The following is a 24584-nucleotide window of genomic DNA, read 5'->3' as shown; positions in this document are numbered from 1 at the left end:
AACTGTGCAACAAACTGTGCATCAAACTGTGCATCAAACTGTGCATCAAACTGTGCATCAAACTGTGCAACAAACCGTGCATCAAACCGTGCATCAAACTGTGCATCAAACTGTGCATCAAACTGTGCAACAAACCGTGCATCAAACTGTGCAACAAACTGTGCATCAAACTGTGCATCAAACTGTGCATCAAACTGTGCAACAAACTGTGCAACAAACTGTGCATCAAACTGTGCAACAAACTGTGCAACAAACTGTGCAACAAACTGTGCATCAAACTGTGCATCAAACTGTGCAACAAACTGTGCATCAAACTGTGCATCAAACTGTGCAACAAACTGTGCAACAAACTGTGCATCAAACTGTGCAACAAACTGTGCAACAAACTGTGCAACAAACTGTGCATCAAACTGTGCATCAAACTGTGCAACAAACTGTGCAACAAACTGTGCAACAAACTGTGCATCAAACTGTGCATCAAACTGTGCATCAAACTGTGCATCAAACTGTGCAACAAACTGTGCAACAAACTGTGCAACAAACTGTGCAACATACAGCAAAAGCAGAATTAAAACACTGCAATAAATAACACATTCCACTCATTTCAAAACCCCGCCTTCTACATTAAATCTAATCTTCTATGAACATTAAACAATATGCATTAAATAGTGTATTATCAATCAATAGATCAATAGAATGATCAATAGATTGATAACTCGATACTACGATAGATTGATAAAACAATCTATAGATCGAAAAAATCGTCAAAACAATTGATAAAACGATACATTAATATACATTAATATAACGATCGAATGATGGAGCGATCGAAAGAACGATCAAAAGAACGACAGATTGATAGAAAGATCAAACAAATGATAGATCGATAGAGCGATCGAAAGAATGATAGATCAATAGCACAATCAATCGAAATAATATATAGAATATATGATAGAATGATAGAACGATAGAACGATAAATCGAAAGACTGATAAGTCGATAGAATAGACAATCGAAAGAAAGGTAAAATGATTGATAGAATGAACGACAGATATAACTAATTATCTACAGAACGATTAATAGAACGATAGATCGACAGAACAATAGATACAACGATAGAATAGATTGATCAATAGAACAATCGATAGATAGATAGATAGATAGATAGATAGATAGATAGATAGATAGATAGATAGATAGATAGATAGATAGATAGATAGATAGATAGATAGATAGATAGATAGATAGATACTATTAGTTAGATTACTATTAGATCCTACTGTTCTGATTGGATAAAAAATATTTTCTTTTACTCAGTTTTTTAGAAATTTTCACAAAGACATTAAGTACAATCAAGCCTCAAAATCTGAGAGAAAACCTATGATACACAGTAGAAATAGATCATTATGTTAATCACTAATCGCTCTACTGTATATCGCTGCTGTCCTATGAAAAACACTTATCTCCATTTTTGTCGAACAAACTGTCCCTTACACTGTGCCAAAATTTCTTGATGAACAGACCAATAGGAATTCTTCAAAATGACCTGAAATAAACTCTTTTTTTAAATTGACTTTCATTGAAAGTTCACAAGGTTTTTTTCTCTCTCTCCTGTAAAGTTGCTGTTTTGGCGATAAGTGTTTTTTTCATTGGACAGCGATGATATGTATGTTATATTATAGCACCCAATTGGCCACCTGTTATATCAGCCTACCAGTCTATGGTCCTGTTTGAGACCTTCGAGAGTTAGTTAATAAACTCAGTGACCACTAAAGCTTTACACCTGCAGACCTGCAGAAAAAATAAAAACCCGTCCTTCTGCTCCCAGCAATCATCGAGTGTTATCAGCCCCCGCCCCCCTCCCGCCTCTCCCCTCCGTACTGCTGTATTGTTATTATGTGAGGAAAATCAATAGTTGTGCCAAGGCTGGATAATTGACTAGCAAGCAGAAGAAAAGCTCCGTCGCTCCTCATATCTGTGGGAACTCTCGCTGGCGAGCAGATTAGCCTCACAAATTGCGTCCAGGACCCATCTGAAAAGTTCACTTGATCTTGATTTATTTGGTGCCTTCAAAGAGACGTGTTTTTATGTGGTGAAAAAGAGGAAAGAAAAGCAACAGGCTTTGTGCCGGAGTACGCTGGCACTCCGTTTCAGACTGTTTCATCACACTTACTGGAGAGCTAATGCCATGCTAACGTGTTCGCTTTAGCCGCTTCCTTAAATAGTGGAGGAACCTGAGGCCCGGCTGATGACAGAGTGTGAGCAGAGGTCCAGCAGAACAATGGCCTCCGTCTCCAGGCCTTACAGCACCGCTTCAGGCTACAGCTCAATGACTTACTTATATAATAATAAATTACACTGGTGGACTCAATGGAGAGCAGGGGGGGCAACTGCTCCCCAGTGCCTCAATGTTTGAAAAGGTGTAGCTAAAGTCAGGGTGTGAATTATACAATGACAATTAAAGGGAGTCAAGCTTTTTTTCTTTACTGTATGAAAGAGAAAACAGTCTATTCAGATGCCTTATATCTCCAATTTGACTCTAAAAGCCAAAGATGTTACTTTCAATGCTGAAGCCGGTGTGTTGCCTCAGCAGCAATTAAGGTGGGATGGTAATATCAATCACTGGTAGCTATTTGCATCACTGTTACCTCAGCTACTGGTATTACAGGTACTCCAGCTATTGGCATCACTGAAACTTCAAGTATTGGCATCATGGTTACTCTAGCTATTGGCATCATTGGTACTCCAGCTATTGGTATAACTAGAACTCCAGCTATAGGCATCACTGGTACTCCAGCGATTGGTATCACAGGCACTCTAGCTATTAGCATCACATTTAATTCAACTATTGACCTCACAGGTACTCCAGTTATTGAGATCACAGGTACTCCACCTATTGGCATCACTGCTACTTCACCTATTTGTAACATAGGTACTTCAGCTATTGGCATCACTGGTACTCCAGCTTTTGGTATTACAGTTACTCCAGCAATTGTCATCTCTTTTACTTCAACTATTGGTATCACAGGTACTTCAGCTATTTGCATCACTGGTACTCCAACTATTGGTAACAGATACTACAGCTGTTGACAACACAGACAATCTAGCTATTGGTATCACTGGAACTCCAACTATTGGAATCACTGGAACTCCAACTATTGGAATCACTGATATTCCAAATACTGGCATTACTAGAACTCCACTTATTGGTATCACTGGTACTCCATCTACTGGCACTACTGGTACTCCAACTATTGGCATCACTGGTACTCCAATTACTGGTATCATTGGCACTCTAATTATTAGACAGATACAACCAATGGCATAACTGATATTCACACTATAATGTATGTGTTACTGTACTTCTAAAGTTTTATCACTGAAACTTTTACTTACAATTTATACCTTATATGCCACACACACACACACACACACACACACTGCTGTCTGACCTGTATCCGCTCTGGGTGTCCACACACACTCCTCCGTTGTGACAGGGGTTCCAGGGGTAGGTGGAGCAGCCCTGGTGCAGGTGTTCCCGGGCGGAGCAGCTGCACACAGCGGCGGCTTCCAGGGTCACCGACACCAAGGCCATGCTGCCGGAGTCCACCACGGTGGGCCGGTCACTCACACTCAGCCGAGTCGAGCAGCCGCCGCCTCCCCCGCAGTCTGCAGCTGCACACTCATCCACGTGCACCTGTGTTACGTTCACCTGCAGGAACGACTGGAGCTGCAGAAAGAGAGAAAGAGAGATTCTGAAACTTTTAGAATACATTAACGTAAATTTTACATTCTCTGCTGGATTTTCTCAGTCAGCTTTATGAGGAAGTCACCTGGAATTCAGGCTTTCAGTTAACAGCTGTGCTGAACTCATCAAGAGTTAAATTGAGCAAAACTTGAATTTCTTATCTCTTAATAAAGTGTTTGAGAGCATCAGTTAAAGTAAAGTAGTGAAGAGGTAGAGTTACAGGTATACAGTGAATAGTGAATATTTGAGTAATGTTCTAATCCAGATTATGAGAAGAAAGAACTACTCAACTAAATAAAGAAAAAAAAAAACAGTTCTCAAGTGCAGTCACTGCAAAGACCATAAAAAAAAAAAAAAAAAAAAAAAAAAAAAAAACATTGATGATGATTAAACTGGCACTCATCAGGACTGCCCCCAGGAAAGGAAGAAGTCCAAGAGTTCCATTATAGTTTTCAGCCTTAGAAACATGTAAATGCTACTTTCAAAGTTATAATTCACATATAATAATTGGCAACCAAAGTGTTACCACGTGCGTCTCAGGACAATTCCCATATTATACTCTGCAACCGGGGTGTTGGCAAAAGTTGCTCCATTTTATACTTGGCAACCAGGATGTTGGCACATGCGGCTAAGGCCAACTCCTATATTATTCTCTGCAACTAGGGTGTTCACGTAAACAGCTCAGGATGATTACCATTTTATACTCAGCATCCGGGGTGTTCTACAAGTGAATAAGGCATGCTATGGTGTGGTTAGTATGTGTATATAGATAAAAACAAAGTGCTAATGTCACTAAGCTCTGCTAAAAGAGGGAATTAACGAAGGAAGTTTAGGCCAAACTTCCCAGATATTACAAAATACAGATTTTCCAGATTTATCATGTTAACAGTGTTAGAGGATTGGTAACTATAACATTTAAAGAAAGAGTCTGGCGTGGAAGGGGTGGGCGATCTCACAATTCTTTAGGGTACTTTTGAAATAATGATATTCCTGGTGATATCACAACATTTTATGAATAAAATACTGCAATAACTCAAATGTTAAAGTTTTATTGAGTAATAAATGAATTATTAATATTGATATGCAAGATAGGACATGGCATAATGTGGTGCGGTTATTGTGTGTGTGTATAAATGCTGCAGATTGTAATGCTCAGGCCAATTCTCATATTATACTCAGCATCCGGGGTGTTGCACAAGTGGATCAGGCATGCTATGGTGTGGTTAGTATGTGTGTGTGTGTGTGTGGATAAATACTGCAGACTGGAGTGTTCACTTGCGACAGACAGAGACAAGATAGATGGATGGATGGATAGAGAGAGAGAGAGAGAGAGCAGAAGAGTGCATCTGCTAAACAATGAAGCAGATATTTGAGAGTGAAATGCTTGTTGAAGCCCACAGTGTCTGGGGATCAGGCACCTGGAAAGACTGAGAAATAAGAAATGAAATTGAAAGAAGCTCGACGACGCAGCATTAGCATACAGAGTGCAAAACAACAGTAGAAAATAAATAAATAAACAGAAAATCACAGTCCTCTCTGGTGTATACTTCACGTGGCCGTAAACACACTCATAAGCACGCTCTGTTTCATCCACTGCCGCGCCGGCCACTCCAGGGCCTCCCCTAACCTATACTTTACCACAAGCACATAAACAGCAAGTGCATAACCTACGCCGCTGCCTCCACAGCGTTTACTCAGCAGCAGCAGCAGCAGCAGAGGAACCGGCCGCGGTGCGAGCAGCTCGCCGTACAGTGACTGAACTGCTGTCAGCTAACCAGCATCCCTCCATATACACACCCTCCCTTCTCTTCATTCTATTTTCAGCCTATAGAGAGATAGAACCGACTCTACTGTCACTGCTCAGAACAAGTACACTGCAACTGATGGCAATGAGCATCATCTAGAAGTGCAAATAGTAGTATATTTACAAATATTGACAAAAATATAAATATAAAATTTGGCATAAAGCTAAACCTTACCACTGATTTATTTAAGAAAAGGTGGAAACCATTTATAACATACCTGGAACTAACATTATAGCCTGTTAAATTGTATTAATGTGTATGTATTTATATATATATATATATATATATATATATATATATATATATATATATATATATATATATATATATATGAGTACTTAAGCATGTGCAGACAGGTGGATATGTGTACATGTGTGTATATGTACATAGGTACGTATACATGTATCTATATAGATAAATTAACATGCATTTTAATCCCTCCAAGCTGTGGAGAGAAGGTTTTCTAAGATCTCCGCCCACCAAGATGTCCTTGTTGTTGAAGTTCAATTGTTCATTCTGTTGTATTGAAATGCTATTCATGGCTAAAGAGCCAATATTATGGCTTTAAAAGTTGATCGTTGAAATGGTATAAAGCTTTATATGCGTGAATGTAATGAGGATATATTTAGTCAATCCAGCCAATAGCAGTTCAGGTACCTCTTTTATTGACACCACTGAAAACAAAGTTGACAGCGACTTGCTGACATATTGCCTAGATGACTGACAAATTGTCGAAATAAAGATTAATCCCAGAATTGGGCCAAATGTGGTTCATACCCAGCCACCAGGGTGTTGGCACATGTGGCTCAGGCCGATTTCCATACTACACTTGGCAACCGCGGTATTTGGGTGTTGCAGGCCAATTTCCAAATTATATTCGGCAACCAGGGTTTTGGCATAAGCAGCTCAGGCCGATTATCATATTATGCTCAGCAAACTGTTTGTTTGCACGTGTGGCTCAGGCTGATTCCCACATTATACTCAGTAACTGGGGTATTAACATAAGTGGCTCTGGCTGATTTCCATATTATACTCAATAACCGGGGTATAAACATAAGTGGCTCTGGCCGATTTTCATATTATACTCAGCAACCGTGGTGTCGGCACACGTGGCTCAAGCTAATTCCCATACTATGCACAGCACTCAGGGTTTTGTGCCTCAGGCTGATACCCATATTACGCTTGGCAACCGGGGTATTAGCATAAGTGTCTCAGGCCAAATCCCATATTGCACTTGGCAACCGGGGTGTTGGCACAAGCTGCTCATGCAGATTTCCATACTACACTTGGCAACCGGGGTATTAGCACAAGCTGCTCAGGCCAATTCCCACATTATGCTCAGCAACCGGGGTGTTTGCACATGAATCTTATAATATAAATAATATTTAAAATTATACCATATTATACTTGACAACCAGGGTGCTGGCTCATGCTGCACTTTAACCAAATGTGAGCAGAATATTTGAGCCAGAATTAAACCTAGAACCAAAGGCGTTAAGGTACTGAAATACGATTAGTTTATAATTTTATGTTAAAGACAATTTAAGACACAGTGACCACATTTTTCCATTCACTTCTATGTAAACTTACCAGAGTCTTAGCAGTGCTTTTTCCCCCGATGACTCAATGATGCTCTGTATCCATATGCACTAGTGTAAAAGTTCTGCTGTGTAAAGCCTGAGTCTGAGGTTAAGAACTTCTTCCTTCTGTTATTAAATTACAGATTCAGAGATACACGACTCTCTTACGACCCTGACGGAACAACGTCAGCAGACACCAGAAGAGCAATGGCCGGAGCTGAAGAGGTCAGGCTAGTGTGGCAGTGCGGCTGCCGGCGCTCGGCGTGGGGCTGCTGGGAGGCGGTGGTAGCGGAGGGGGGGTCGGGATGAGTGATTAATGATGGTCGTCCGCTCTGCTCTTACAGCAAAGTCAGGCTTAGAGGCAAATCATGGATGGTGGTACAGTACACTCAATCCAGCCTGGGATGAGACAAGACACTGTAAACATCTATACTGTCCACTGAGCTCTTCTGTATACTATCCCTCCATCTCTTTTTCTGCATTGTGTACACACAGCAAAAAGTCAAGTGTTAAATTAACTCCCACAAAGTACAATTAAACATCTAACATCTTACCAGAGTTTCTTTTTACCTCTTATTTGTATTTGTTTTACTCCCTAAATTGTAATACTAAGAATGATTAATCAGTTGTTATGAATATGTATTATTAGGTTAGCTTGTGTTTTTGGTTCCTAATACAGGATAAAACATCCCTGTTTCATCCTTTCAGCGAAATGAGATTTCAGTGCATTGCAAACAGAATATTGTAACTTGCTCTTAAAGCCTACAACTCATTGGCTAGGCAAACCCAAAAGAAGATAGCCCTGATGGGCAAAACTACATATTGCCACTCTGCATACTGCCACTCACAGCTCCAAAAGCTTTATCATCAGCACTGAACATTTGAATATTTTGCAAATATTTGTAAAAAAAAAAAAAAAAAAAAATCTATAAGATCTATTCAATCTCTTCACTCTACTGTACACCAATTGGCGCTCGCCATCCAACGCCCATTTCAATTTAAGCGTTTGACCATCGAGAGGCTCTGCTTTAAAAAGGTTAAAGTGTTCAGAGATACACCAGCTAAACACCCAGCTCTCTCTCACTCTCTCAGTACCAGCCTCTCACCACCGTCCCCTCGCGCCCGGGGCTTTCTATTTAACATACAAAGTGTGGGCCAGCGCCGGGCACACGGGCCTCTCGCTGCCACTTTCATGTGCTAATGCCCGCTGAGGAGGTGATTTGCATGCATTACCTGTGAGGTTACCCACAGCATAAAAAAACGCCTTCATTTCATCTGTGCTTAGAAACACCCGACCCACCCTCTTACCGGCCAGATACAGAGAGAACTACCTCACCATACCATCACTATAGCTCACCATACCATCACTATAGCTCACCATACCATCACTATAGCTCACCATACATCACTATAGCTCACCATACCATCACTATAGCTCACCATACCATCACTATAGCTCACCATACATCACTATTCCTCACAAAACCATCACAGTACCTCACCATACAATCACAACACATCACTATACCTTACTATATCTCATTATACCAGCACAGTACCTCACTATACCTCCCTTACCATAACTCATTATACCTCACCATACCATCACTATAGCTCACCATACCTCACTATACCTTACCATGCCTCTCTATACCATTACAGTACCTCATTATTTGCCAATATCCCCAGCATCTCCACCAATTCTGTTACGACCCGGTCTAGGGTCAGGCCGTAACAGAAAATGAGAGTGGGCTCTCTCCCCAGACCCTCTGCCAGACCAAACACCAGACACCAAAAATGAATTAAAACAGGATGAATTTATTGATAAAAAATAAGGGAATATGACTTCAGGGGTGAGCATAGGCCAAAATAACAAATAAACCAACTAACAAACAAAGACAACTTACTGAACCTGTCAAAATAAAGAAAACTAAATACACAAACTACCCTGACTCCCTTTCACCAAAACAGGAGAAAAAGGTAGCAAAGCAAAATGGCACTCACCCCCTACTTTACCCAAAGACTAATGTATATTAAAGCAAAAACTAAAGCAACACACAGAATACAAAATGGAGGTGCCGGGTTAGTCTGAGCAGGAAGTTGTTCCAGGTCAGGAAAAGGGAGGAGCCCTGAACGTCTCTCCCAGGTCAGGTTTCCTCTAGCCCTTTTATAGCACTCACCCCTGGTGGCCAATCATGGTCCTACAATCAAAAACTAAAACACAAACTGCACAGAGGACACACAAAGAAAAACCAATACGACCAGGGGTCGTAACACTCAGCATACCTCACTATACCATCACAGTACATCAGTATACCATCACAATACCTCACCATACCATCACAGAACCTCACTATAACTTACCATTCCCACTATACCATCCTAGTACCTCACTATACCATCATGGTACCATACTATATATCTCACTATACCCACTATACCATCATGGTACAGCATTATACCTTAACATACCTCATTATACCTTTACAATAACTCACTATACCTTTACAGTACATCAGTATACCATCAAAATACCTCACAATATCACCACAATACCTCACTATAGCATCACAGCATATCAGTATACCTCACCATACCATCACTGTACCTCCCTATAAACCACTATATCATCAGTGTCCATCCCCATAACATCACAATACTTCAATATATCTCAACACAAGTTGATGTATGTTGATGAGTTATATTTTCATACCTCATTAAACTTATACCAAACCATACAACATTGTACCTCACGATACCTTACCACACATCACACTATATCAATGTTTCCCCATACCTCACTCTACCTCACCACACCTTGCTATATCTTAGCATACTCCTAGACCTCACTGTATTTCCATACCTCACTAAATTTTAGCATACACCATTGTACCTCACTATACCTTACCACAACTCACATTATATCTCATCATACCTTTCTAGTCTTAATCATGCATCACTAAACTTCACCATTCCTTAGTAGACCTCACAGGACTTCACAATACATCACTATACCTCTATATCTCATTATACTTCACCATCTCTCACCACACTATGCCATACATCAATATACCTTTACAATCAAGCATTTATAACCTAATCGATAACTATTAACAAACTTTCATAAAACATTTATAAAGCCTTTGTAGGGACAATCTTACTTTAAAGTGGTAGCATGATTAGTGTATTATGTTTTACATGACCCTTTTTAATGGGCTTTTTACACTTTATAATTTTTTGTATTACTGTATTTTTTGTGGTTGAGTTGTGTTGGCAGTGTTGTTAACATTAATTATCTTAACAATTAAGCTACTTTGAACCTTTAGAGACAAAGAAAGAGGGAGAGAAAGAGAGAGAGAGAGAGAGAGAGAGAGAGAGAGAGAAAGAGGGAGAGAGAAAGACATTCACACAGCCATGGGCTAATTGAAAGGAAATCAAATCATCTCTCTCTCTCTTTATCTTCTAACTCACTGACTCACTCTCTTTCCATCCACCTCCTGCTCTCCCCCTCTCTTTCTTTCTTTCCCTCTATCCTCTGGCTATCTCCACATGGCAGAAGCTCTCCGTGCCCGATGTCACTGTCAGCTCGTTTCCAAACACTGCCTTCTGAAGGGACCCAGAGGAACCAGAACTACAATACCAACAATCCCCCAGGGGCGGCCGGTCCGCAGAGGCAGCATGATAGCACAGGAGGACACCCCGGGGAGGTGCACAGAGGGGGGTGGGGGGGGGGGGGGGGGTAGACTATCCACGCAAGCATGCAGAAGAAAAGAGAAGAAAGGAAGAAAAAATCGTAGCATTTTTTCCTTTTTCTTCCCCTCCCTTCTGTCACCGCCTGCCGAACGGAAAATGATCCTTCAGGTTGGACCCGTGGCTTGATCAGCCCTAGTCTTGCGTGTCTGAATGTGACATGCGTTTTGCTAAGCATATTGCGTTCTGAAAAAAATGGGGGAGAAAAGCACAGAACGAGTGCGGTAAGCGAGGAGGATGAGTCACAAAGAGGAAGAGAGGCAGCCTGGCAGCGACATGAAGAGACGAGCGACACGCGGGCACTCAACACCAGAGCAGGAAAATCGCTCGCACTGCTGCCTCGGCTCTCCTGCCTCTGATAGCTCTCCTCTCCCGCCACTCTTTCTGCGGGCGCTGCGTAGGTAATGCTCGTTATAATGAGCAACAGGTGCGGCAGCCAGCAGGACAACACTTGCCGTCGCAACAGAAGTCGTTCAGAACAGAAGTCGTTGGGAACGACATCCAAAACAAGTGCAGGACGATGTGCATCCGCAAGCGCCGCCAGGCGAGGTCAGGCAAAAGGCCACAATGTAGACACATTGATTTTCAACCAGTGCACTTCAATTTTACTCACAAGACACTACCTTACAACTTATACAGGTGTATATAGGCATTCCCAAACCTTATCTCCAGGGAACAATTTGTCATCACTACAGCTGAGAAGTAACAATTGGAAACAAAAGGAAAGGTCTCCAAAAATAAGCATAGGACGCAATCACCCTTACTCAAAAGATAACACCTTACAACTTATAAAAGGTGTGTACAGGTCTTCCCAAGCCCTTCCCCAAGGTAACAAAGTCAACACTTGCTATTGCCGCAGCCGAGAAGTAACAAAGTAATTTGAATTGAAAAGAAAGGTCTTCAAAAGAAGCGTAGGATGTTGTGCCATAAGACAAAGCCAAGCTAAAGACTGAAAATGCCACACTTTTTCATCCTTACTCACAAGAAAACACCTCAACATGTTCTCAAGCCATACCCTAAGGTAACAATGTCTCACTTTTCAACACATCCTAACTTATGCAGGTGTGGGTATTTCAGTTTGTTCCATTGTCCAAATTGTATGGAACAAAGTGGAGCGTCTCCAAAAGAAGCATAAGTGGACGTGAAGATGCAGTGGTTTTTCATACAGTGTATAAAATTACCCCAAAACCCAGAACCTACCATTGCATCCCAGTCATCTACATCTACAGTACGCTTAGTACATAGTAGTGTTGTAGTCAAGACCACTAGAGCCGATTTTGAGTCAAGACCAAGATGTTGAGTCCGAATCAAGACCAAGACTGAGTCTGAATCAAGATCGAGACCAAAAATACATTAAAGTATCATCTCTATTTATCAAAAACTACCAATACTGTGTTTCAGAACGGAACTATACACATGCACCCTCGAAAAAACGGAACTAGCAACAACATCCAATGCAACTAGCGAATTCCGAACAAAAGGTGTTTATTGATCAGATACTGACCGAAAGCGGGAGCCACTTGTTTTTCACTGTCAACCAATGTGTGTGCAGATTTTAGACACACAAAGAAAGCGCTGATTAGGTTTGTTTGAATGAACTTCACCTCAGACAGAGGACTTGGTCTCAGACAATCATGTCCACAGTGTCCGAGTCCACCTCACTAAAGACCGAGACTAGACCAAGATCAATTCCAAACAAGATTGATTTCAAGAAGAGATCGAGACTGCTCGTTTATGGTCTCCAGACCAAGTACAACACTAGCATTTCACTCACAAGTTAACACCTCACAACTTACACAATTACGTAAAGCTATTCCCAAACCATCCCTTAAGATAGCGCTTTATAATTAACCTGCATAATGCTGTATCTTCTATCAACACCTGCCATCAGTGCAGCCGCAGGAGTCAATCACAAGTAACGACATGGAACATCTCCAAAAGAACCACAGCACAGCACGCCGTCGCAAAAGCCGCAAGAACCGCAACCTGAAACCCAGTAAAAGGCCACGGCGTTGACGCTGCGCTCCTTCATCCGCTGCATATAATTACTACAGCTATCTGACACAGTCTCTGAGCCTCTGAGTGAGCGATATCTCAGGAAAAATGAGTGCGGCTGCCGCCGTGGCATCGCCCGAAAGCGGATTTCCTCTAATTATCATTATTCCTTGTCACCTTTCTCGCAGTGTAGCCACCTGCACAAAGACGCCGGCAGATTAAGAATGAGAGCCGGCTCTCCCGAGCGAGCGCCCAGACACTGTGCAACAGTTCCAGCTCAATTTTCACAAACTCCAAAAGCCCCAGCACCTCGCCGGCTCCTCGCCCCGGGAGCACCGCCGAGCGCCGCTAGTCTGAGGCAAGCCGCATCATTTGCATGCCAGCGAAAAGACCTACACGGACCAAAGTTTCCAGCCGCTGTTTTCAATAATAAGCTCCTCAGACCGAAAGTTAGTCGCATGAGTCATTTTTCGTCTGCAACATTTGGTTTGAGAGGCCTTCAATGAAGGAGTGAACAGAAGAATAGGAGGAGAATGTACAGTATGACTAGAGGATGGAAGGAAACTTCAGAGAAATGATTGATTCATGGTGGCCAGAATTTTGGTCAATTGTCTGTCTGACATTACACCACTTTATATAGGATTTCTATTCAAGCATTACATAAAAAGCTTTCATGTTTAAAAAGGAACATTACTGCAAAACATGACTGTAATTGTAACAGAAAACATAAGAAAATGAATGAATAAAAACGAATAAAATCATGAACTTGTCTCTTTCCTAAACTTCATTTAAAACCAATATTTTCCAGAACACAAAATCAAACAGCTCATGTCCTCCAAACCTTTAGTATTGTTATGTTTGTCTAGTTTTAATGTCTATTTTAAAACCTGCAGAATTTGGGTTGATTCCTGTTACTGATCTGGAATTAAGTGGAGTAGGAAGAAAACAGGCAGATTTTCAATTCTCATTCTCATTTCAAACCCTCAAATTTTCAGTTTAAATAAATTATTTTACTGCAGATAAATATTTATAATTTGATATCACCTACACCTGTAGCCTGTATACGGTACATATGGCATATTTAAGGGGTTAAATTAGAAGACCTAACTGTGGTCTTAGTTGGAAGCAGGAGACCGGAGGAGGAAAAAACTGCAAAATCTGACAAAAGATTTGGTATATTAAAGGTATAGATGCTTGCTTACTTACAATTATACTTATATAGCACCTTTCTACCACTCCAGGCACTCAAGGAAGCTTACAATTACATCCCACACACTCAACACACTCTGGCGAAAAGCGGCAACCAATCGTGCACAGCATACTCTCAACCGGAAACAACCGTCCACATGGAGGACTGCATCAGGGACTAAAGAGTTGACCCAGCACAGAGTGCCAATCTGCAATAAACACCCTAACAACCCTTAGTTTTGTTGTCCTTATGTAAAAATTAGTATTACTTTGTATGTATTTTACCATTGGTAATAAAAATCACATAAGGGATTCAGGGTGTAGAATTTAGCTTGAGATAAAATTCAGTGCATTTTTTGTTATATTGTAGATAAATACTTAAGTCTTTCATATTTAGATTTTCTCAGTCAGTTTTATGAGGTAGAGTCACCTGGAATTCAGGCTTTCAGTTAACAGCTGTGCTGAACTCATCAAGAGTTAATTGCTTGAATTTCTTGTCTCTTAATAAAGTGTTTGAGAGCATCAGTTAAAGTAAAGTAGTGAAGAGGTAGAGTTACAGGTATACAGTGAATAGTGAATATTTGAGTAATGTTTGAATCCAGATTATAAGAAGCAAGAACTCCTCAACTAAATAAAGAAAATATACTTTAAGAAACAATGAGTTAGTCAATCTAAAAGTCAATTTTAAGAACTTTGAAAGTATCTTCAAGTTCAGTTACCGCAAAGACCATTAAAAACATTATAATGATGAAACTGGCACTCATCTGGGCCATCCCAGGAACGAAAGAACAAGATTTTCCTCTTGATGAGTTTCTCTCTTTAGAAAAAACTATTTTGGTTTGTTTAACACTTTATTTAAGTTACTACATGATTCCTTATGTGTTACTTCATAGTCTGAATGACTTGAGAGCTAAAAGTGAGAAAAAGCATCATAAGTAACACTTTATTAAAACCCAACCTTGATCCTGAATCTCTCTTGGACGCTACAAACGTGATTATTTGTTAATTATCTTCATTTTTAATGCAAAAACTGGAAAACAGGATTTTTATTACGTTTAAAGCCTAATTTCAACTGTAATCGTACAGAACTTCTAAGATTAGCAAGGGATTAAAGTTTTTTTTTTAATTTTTTTCTACTGTAAAAAAAATCAATCAATAAATAAATAAGCAAACAACCTTGAATAAAACATCTGAAAATGCTTTGTGGTGTTCTGAAGTGCGCTTGTAATATTTCAATCTTCATTGCAATAGAAGCGCCTTATTATGTAGAGCTTATTTAAAGTTTAACTCAGCTCTGCATAATGGAAAGGATCCTGAGCAGTGGAGAAACAGAAGCATGCCTCGTTAGGAAATGCTTTAAAATGAGGTTTTAGGGGAATAAACAGGGCTTTTAATGGTATTTACATATAATAAAATTTATAGGTTCAGATTTGCATCTATTTTATTATCTTTTTGATTAAAATTGAATTGCAAATATTGTAGAATGAGATTATTATTTAACATAATAGCATATGCTGATAACAACAGGCAAAGCAATTGATACCCAACCATGAACCAAAGTGCATCAATTCTGCACCGAGTGAACCGAGCATCTGCTCTGCCTGTGTCAGATCTGCACCGTATTCTACCTTTAACATGCAACAGATAACGAGCAGCAGCTCTCGGCATGTTCTTCACACGCCGCTCTCAGTTTCCTTCATCATATCTCCTCAGCTCCTTGTGGGTGGGCGGGGCTTGTCTCATTCTGCTTTCAGCAGGCATCTGTGCCACCTCTGACTCCTGGTAAAGGTGTGAGGGTGTCTCCCGGTGTGATGGGGTAGGGGGTTAAGGGGGCAGAATGGAAGGAACAGAAAGAATGAACCCCTGAGAGATGAGCAACCTGAACCTCGACCCACTTCCTATATCCCAGAAGAACCACAGGGGAATTCTGGGAGGATCAAAGCCTGAGCGTGAGTTTATACGGGGGGTAGACTATAGTCTAGGCTGAATTTCTCTATTGCTACGTCCAAAATCGGGGACCCTTTGTTGGGGCATGTATTAGAATATTAGACAAAAATCATATTTTTCAGCGTATTAACATTTTATTTTCACTATTTTTAGCTACGTCAATGAATGTACCACCCATTCAGCTGCTACTCAGATGTATATCCCACATCACTAATGATGCTACAATACAAGAAGGGCACTTGGAGGAAAGCACAGCGACTCAGTTCTAATACACCAGCTCACAGACGCAGCCTTGTGCTGATCTACATCACCCTAGAAGTGATAAAGAGGAAAGAGCATCATCTACTGTACCCACCCAGAGAGAGAGCATGGCCAACTGTGCTCTCTCAGGGCTTCAGCAGCTGATGGCAAGCTGCATCACCAGGATTCGAACCAGCGATCTCCCGATCATAGTACCAAAATTTGGACTGCCCATGAAACTACTCTTAAATAAGCAAACACTAGTAATTATGGATTTATTGCTTTTTCAGTTTCACAGAATTAAACAATCAACATTCTTCACCGCAGGTTTATTAACTCTATTCATTTGATTAATGAAGGCACCACATGGATTAAATAGAAAATAAATAAATAAATAAATAAATTCATAAATGTATTATGAAATAAATTCATAAATTCAAGAAAATGCTTGGTATGTTGCTGGATAGACAGTGGCAATACTTCATGAAAACTGAGTTTGTATACACACATAAATAAACAACAGCTAAAAACAATTCTAGAATTCTAAAATGATGATCTAGGATTCTGAGTAAGAGATGTGATTGGCTGGGTCCAAACATGTGACATTGTCAGACACATGCTGGGAATTGTAGTTCTGCAGAGGAGCATGTCCAATGACATGTTGATGACAATAGACATGGCATAAATAGTGTATTATAAATGAAAACAATAATATATATATATATAATAAGATATATATATATATATATATATATATATATATATATATATATATATATATATATATATATATATATATATATATCTCAACATCAAAAAAAATATATATCTCGATTAGGGCTGCCACAAACGATTATTTTTATAGTCGACTAATCACCGATTATTTTTTATGATTAGTCGACTAATCGGATCATACGTTAATTGAATATAAAACACAGTTTATCACAATAGAATGCAGCTGCTATTATACAACCAACATTAGATTTCAGCTATATGCTAACTAAAAATAAAAACAATTAAAATCATAGTTCATTAAACCTTTAATGAAATATGCAGCTTGTTGTAACAGACAATTATTTTACTGTTTAGCATAAAGTGTAAACAACTGTGTAAAATAAGGATAAGGCACTGGCATTTATGAAACATCTCAACTGTGAGGTTGTTTGAACTATTATGAAAAAAAAGTATATTAATAAAAAATGCCTCTCTGTCCAGATATTGCGTACATTACCGTCTCTCTGTCGCACTCAGCGTGTCTTTAGTTTCTGCCCGATCTTGTTTTTCTGCCAGTTCTTGGGCTCCCTATCTCTTTATAAAGGCGTTTTTCCCCGTCCGCGTCCCAATTCACTAGCCAGGGCAGCGGTCTGCACAGATCTGATTGGCAGAGGAGAGCGTTTGGTGATTTTACACCACACATGACTGATCTGTGAGTTTACTGCACCGAAAAGCACTGAAAACAGAAGCCACTGTCAGAATGAAATCCTTCTCTGTAGTTTATCGGTTTGGGACGGCATTTGTGACAACATCTGGGTCTGGATCCGGATCGCGGCCCGCTTATTAGTGACCTCTGTTTTAAAGCTATCAAGATGAGTAAGTTAAGTACTAAGTTAACGCTCTGTTTACGCTAATTTTAGCAGCTAAATAGCAATTTAGCTTCTTCGTCATTTAATCAGCCACAACATGCCTCCTTTTCAGGTGCTCGTGCATCGCGGTTGTGCTGCCGAGGAAGGCAAGTTCTTCATTGCAGATATTGCATTGCACGCGTTTCACTTTTATTTTCTTGGTGATCCCACACTTTTGAGTTCTGTAGCGGGGTAGCCATGAAACCAGAGCCTGTCTGTATAATGTCCTGAGATGTCGTCCACTACCTACCCCGGTTTCCACTACTGTGCATGTGCGTCCAGGACAGAAAGGCAGTCGCAGCAGTTTGGAGAGAAAAACAAAGAAAAAAAAAAAAAACGACTAATCGACTATTAAATTAGTCGTCGACTATTTTAATAGTCGACATAATCGTGACTAGTCGACTAATCGTGGCAGCCCTAATCTCGATGTCTATATTTTTTCCCACTTCTTGACAAAAGCATTTTTAGCAAAAAACAGAGTTTTAGACATGTTCAATTGTTCGTGGTATAGTGCTCTAAATCTCCCATTATCATTACAATAAGATCTTGTGGACACAATTAAAGCAGCACTGGATGGAAATACATGTAATTTACATAATAATGCAGTATTTCAAGGTTTAGAAGTCTATATTTTGCTGTTTGGGCATATATTAAATAAACAATGGACATTTTGTATTATATAGTAAAATATAATCGAAAAAAAAGCACAATATCTGGCCGCTGGCTTTGTTGAGACTTTTTTTAATATGGCCCTTTATGATGTGGTTGAGATTCACACCCCTGATTTAGATTTTAAGAGATCATAGAAGAGGATTAAGCTTAACTTAAAAGCCAGAAACACAAGAGTCTCTCTCTCCCTCTCTTCATCCCTCTCTCCCTCTCTCTGATTTTCTCATCATCCGCTCTGAGCTTATATCATGCCCTACTTCACCCAACCCACAAACAGCCGTCACAACCTCCAAAAATAGAGCCGCACAATTACACGAGATGCTGAGAGGCTTTAAGTGTGTGCATGCAGATCTCTGAGCGCGCTCGGTCTCTTCGCTTCAATCCACACCTCACCCCATCCTTTAATGCTAGCGATGGAAAACAGCTACGTCTGGCAACCCAAGTTAAGAAAAGAAGAAAAAAAAAAGTTGTGGAAAACAGATCGTAAAGTCGTGAAGTTCTGGGTCTAAAATCAGATTCAAACCTGTTGAGAGAAAGACGTAATATAGTGAAATCCAGGACTTTCTAAACACATCTGAACTCTGAATTATGAACCAGTATGACTAATATAACGCTCATAAAGAACACAAATTATTCAACAAGTTCCAAAAAAGTTGAGATACGCAAATTCCAACAGATTGCAAAGATTTATAAATCTTAGAAAGACACGTTTTATTCAAAATAGAGTTTAGAATAAATATCAGAAAAAAAACTGAAAGTGAGATATTTCTCCATTTCATGAAAACCATCGATCAACTAATATAGAAACTGATGTCAGTAACGCATTTAAAAAACGACTGCTGCGATGGTGTTGCTATGGTATATAAGGTGGGTGGTGTGGTGTTACTAAGTAGCTGCAAGGTAGTTGCCATGGTGTGGGTTCCTGTAGTACTCCAAGAGTATATCCTGAGTTATTGCTACAGTGCTGATAAAGTGTTGCTAGCTCGTTGCCATGGTATCCAAGGTGGTTCCCATAACATTACTAGTTGCCAAGGTGTTCCTAGGTGATTACAAAGGTGTTACTAGGTCACTTGACATGGTATCCACGATGGTTGCTATGATCTTGCTGAGTGGTTGTTGGGGGGAGGAGGAGTACAGTGCTGCTAAATATTTGCTAGGTTGTTGCTAAGTTGTCTAAGGTAGTTGTCAAGGTGTTGCTAAGTGGTTGCAAAGTGGTTAAATATGGGGGGGGGGGGTTCGTTGTGGTTTAGTTTTACACCTATGAATTTACAGACATTCCAAGAATTCCATATTGCTGCTCTGCTCTTGCCAAGTGGTTGCAAATTGGTTGTTACAGTGTTGCTAGGTTGTTGCTAAGGTATCTAAGGTTGTTGTCAAGGTGTTGCTACAGTGTTGCTAAAGTGTTGCTAGGTTGTAGTTATAGTGTCAACAGTAAGGTGGTAGTTAAGGTCTTACTACGTGGTTGCAAGGTGTGGCTAAGTGGTTAATATGACAAGCTGTTGCTACAGTGTTGCTAGCAGGCTGCAAAGTTGGTTTCACACTCAAACAAAAAGCACCATTGTTTTACTGATCCAAACCAAGGCCATCCTTTATAGATGGTATTCCATATTGTTGCTATGGTATCTAAGGTAATTGTCAAGGTGTTACTAAGTGGCTGCAAATGCGTGGCTAAGTCATAGATGGCATCTAAGGTGGTTTTTATGGTATCCTAAGTTATTGCTACAGTGTTGCTAAAGTGATGCTACATTGTTGATATGATATCTAGGGTTGTTCCCAAGGTGATGCTATCCAAGTGGTTGCAAGGTAGTTGCTAAGCAGTTGATATGGCGCATTTGTTGGTTTCTACGGTATCCCAAGCTGTTGCTATGGTGTTGCAACTGGTTTGCTAGTTGTTTGCTACTGTTGGACCATATTTTTTTGGTGGGACTGAATGAGTGGACTAAGCAATGTAGGCGTGAAAGTCTCCTAAAACCACTAAAAATTCATGAACCTTCTGAATCTAAGAAACTTCCCAGGTTTACTTTATATTCGCTACACAGAATAAACTCTAAATTCTCTCATAGGAAACAAAACAACCCAAAACAACAAGAACAACAACAGAAAAACAGCGACGTCCTCTTTTTCAAAAGCTCCTCCAACAATTACAACAGGTGGAGCCCGCGGAGTGCGCACTCCATATTAATGAGTCCATCTCCGTAAACATTCCCTCTCTCCTGCCCGAACCCTCCGCTCTGAGTAATGAAAGGAAGAACGAGCAGAGGCAAGAGCGCGAGAGCAGGAGCGAGAGCAGGAGCGAGCGCGAGAGCGGGCGAGGGAGATACGGAGAGCATTAGGAGAGCAAGCCAGCCTTCTGTCTGGTATTTCCCAGCATTACGATTCCAAACATTAATAAGCTCAGCTTCTGCCTGTTATCCTCCTCCTCCCTCTCGCTCTCGCTTTCGCTCTCACTTCACTCTCTCTCTTTCTCTGCATCCCTCTCTCGCGCCACGCCGAGCTTCACATCTCATTCTGATCAACGTCTTTCCTCCGAGGCCCGAGCGCATTCAAATGAAGGGGCTGCAGACTGTCTGCAGACGCCACCTGAAGCTTTCAGAAGCTTCTCATGGGTTTTAGATAGATTTACACCAATCAAACAGAACTTTACGACCACCCCTTAACCAATCAAATGAATGCATCAAATTCCTAACCAATTATCATTAGAGGACACTTTGTAGTTCTATAATTAGAACAAAAAAAATTATAATTACTTATTATAATTACTATATTATCCTCCTTTCACCGTGTTCGTCAAAGAGCAGGTTTCCAGGTGGTTGCAAAGGTGTGGCAAGGTAGCTGCTAAGGTATTCCAGATTGCTAGTTGGTTGCTATGGTGCTGCTAAAATCTTGCTAGATTGTTGCATTGATGTGCTGGGTGGTTGATATGATGCTATGCTGCTACATATCTAGTCTCGCTACTTTTTGTGCATTAATCTTGATATCTATTTCATTCTTTTTTATTTTATCTTATTATTGATCTTATATTTATCTAGGTTTATGTTTGAATAAAATGAACATTGTTGTTTTATTCTATAAACTACAGACAACATTTCTCCCAAATTCTAAATAAAAATATTCTCATTTAGAGCATTTATTTACAGAAAATGAGAAATGGCTGAAATAACAAAAAAAGATGCAGAACTTTCAGATCTCAAATAATACAAAGAAAACAAGTTCATATTCATAAAGTTTTAAGAGTTGAGTTTTTTTTCATGCATCTTGGCATCATGTTCTCCTCCACCAGTCTTACACACTGCTTTTGGATAACTTTATGCTGCTTTACTCCTGGTGCAAAAATTCAAGCAGTTCAGTTTGGTGGTTTGATGGTTTGTGATCATCCATCTTCCTCTTGATTATATTCCAGAGGTTTTTAATTTGGTAAAATCAAAGAAACTCATCATTTTTAAGAGCTGTATATAGAATATCTTCACAATGTGCAAACCACAATCATGAAACTATAACGAGTGTAAATGTGACGTAGCTCAGGATACGGCCTAGTACTCAACAGGTGAGAGTAACAGCAGTGCTAGTTTGTGCTTTTCACACTGCCAGAGGCTCCACCTGTTGAATTCTCTCTCTGTTCTCGGCTTCTTTCTTCACAGGTTGCGTATTTATAGCCGTGTTCTCAGACACGGTAAAGCTAGCCCATAACTTGCTAATGGCAACTGCAATTAACTACCACCCAAACTGAGCGTACTGAGATAGCAAGCTTAAAAAACCTGTTTCTACAGGCTTTACTAGAAGCAAGTGACACGTGCACAATTATAAAGACACACATCCAACAATACTCAGCATCTGGAATCCAGATCACACTTTTAAGGAGATATATTGTACCTGTTTTTACACAAGTTAGAATAGGACTTTGGGCTATACCAAAGTTTTTTGCACTAATAACTCTCGCACAAAGATAAGAAGATCTCAGCAACTCTATTCTAACCAGTTTTAGTCTCTTTCAGAATTAGCCATTAAAGGGCTCTGTCACTTTTATGCAAATTAGCTGTTGCTGGCCATGCTCTAAATGGCAAAACACAAAGAAGCTAATTCATGCTTAACAAAATTTGACATAGACAGCAGCTAAAGATCCCTCCCTCAGAAGAAGTCTGCAGGCTGCTGAAGGTGAGGGGTGAAGCCAGGGAGGTTCAGGGATTCTTTCACTAAGAGCAGGGTTGCCAGATTCCACAGGTTGCCATAGACATTCACTTTTTTTTTTTTTCATTTTATTTTATTTTGAACAGTTTGCAATAAAGGCTTTTTGGGGGCCGTGATAAATATTAAAAGTAGCACAACTTTAGAATTTTTGCACGCCACTTTCAACCAAGCCTATTTTGGCAGGAAAACGGCAAATCTGGCAACTCGGGTAACAGGAGTGATTCAAGAGCTCAATATAAAGAGAAACACTTAATAATACACAAATAATATAGAAAAAAATGACTTAATAGCAATTTACATGAATTAAAAAGTAAAACTACTGAAAAAAATATTTCCTCACAATAGAAGAATGTACCAAAACATGGTCAAATTCGAAGATTTAAAGTAAAATACACTGCTCAAAAAAATAAAGGGAACACTCAAATAACACAATATAACTCCAAGTAAAATCAAACTTCTGTGAAATTAAACTGTCCACTTAGGAAGCAACACTGACAATCAATTTCACCTGCTGTTGTGCAAATGGAATAGACAACAGGTGGAAATTATTGGCAATTAGCAAGACACACTCAATAAAGGAGTGGTTCTGCAGGTGGGGACCACAGACCACGTCTCAGAACCTATGCTGTCTGGCTGATGTTTTGGTCAGTTTTGAATGTTGGTGGTTCTTTCACACTCGTGGTAGCATGAGACGGACTCTACAACCCACACAAGTGGCTCAGGTAGTGCAGCTCATCCAGGATGGCACATCAATGCGAGCTGTGGCAAGAAGGTTTGCTGTGTCTGTCAGCGTAGTGTCTAGAGGCTGGAGGCGCTACCAGGAGACAGGCCAGTACACCAGGAGACGTGGAGGAGGCCGTAGGAGGGCAACAACCAAGCAGCAGGACCGCTACCTCTGCCTTTGTGTAAGAAGGAACAGGAGGAGCACTGCCAGAGCCCTGCAAAATGACCTCCAGCAGGCCACAAATGTGCATGTGTCTGCACAAACGGTTAGAAACCGACTCCATGAGGATGGTATGAGGGCCCGACATCCACAGATGGGGGTTGTGCTCACAGCCCAACACCGTGCAGGACGCTTGGCATTTGCCAGAGAACACCAGGATTGGCAAATTCGCCACTGGCGCCTTGTGCTCTTCACAGATGAAAGCAGGTTCACACTGAGCACATGACAGACGTGACAGAGTCTGGAGACGCCGTGGAGAGCGGTCTGCTGCCTGCAACATCCTTCAGCATGACCGGTTTGGCAGTGGGTCAGTAATGGTGTGGGGTGGCATTTCTTTGGAGGGCCGCACAGCCCTCCATGTGCTCACCAGAGGTAGCCTGACTGCCATTAGGTACCGAGATGAGATCCTCAGACCCCTTGTGAGACCGTATGCTGGTGCGGTTGGCCCTGGGTTCCTCCTAATGCAGGACAATGCTAGACCTCATGCGGCTGGAGTGTGTCAGCAGTTCCTGCAAGATGAAGGCATTGAAGCTATGGACTGGCCCGCCCGTTCCCCAGACCTGAATCCGATTGAGCACATCTGGGACATCATGTCTCGCTCCATCCACCAACGTCACGTTGCACCACAGACTGTCCAGAAGTTGGCGGATGCTTTAGTCCAGGTCTGGGAGGAGATCCCTCAGGAGACCATCCGCCACCTCATCAGGAGCATGCCCAGGCGTTGTAGGGAGGTCATACAGGCATGTGGAGGCCACACACAATACTGAGCCTCATTTTGACTTGTTTTAAGGACATTACATTAAAGTTGGATCAGCCTGTAGTGTGTTTTTTCACTTTAATTTTGTGTGTGGCTCCAAATCCAGGCCTCCATTGGTTAATAAATTTTATTTCCATTGATGATTTTTGTGTGAT

General features: G+C 40.6%; 1 protein-coding gene across 1 annotated transcript in view; it reads right to left on the bottom strand.

Moving 5' to 3' along the window:
* The window catches only part of si:ch211-186j3.6 (neural-cadherin), a 488562-nt gene that overhangs the window by 129466 nt on the left and 334512 nt on the right, over nt 1–24584 (bottom strand). Inside the window, exon 22 of the mRNA XM_049470897.1 lies at nt 3453–3730. Coding sequence (XP_049326854.1) covers nt 3453–3730 — 278 coding nt within the window. The remainder of the gene's footprint in view (nt 1–3452; nt 3731–24584) is intronic.

The sequence above is a fragment of the Astyanax mexicanus genome, chromosome 23 (assembly GCF_023375975.1).
Source record: "Astyanax mexicanus isolate ESR-SI-001 chromosome 23, AstMex3_surface, whole genome shotgun sequence".
NCBI classification, from domain to species: domain Eukaryota; kingdom Metazoa; phylum Chordata; class Actinopteri; order Characiformes; family Acestrorhamphidae; genus Astyanax; species Astyanax mexicanus.
The sequence above is the reverse complement of the archived record's forward strand: the minus strand, read 5'-3'. Positions and strand labels throughout refer to the sequence as shown.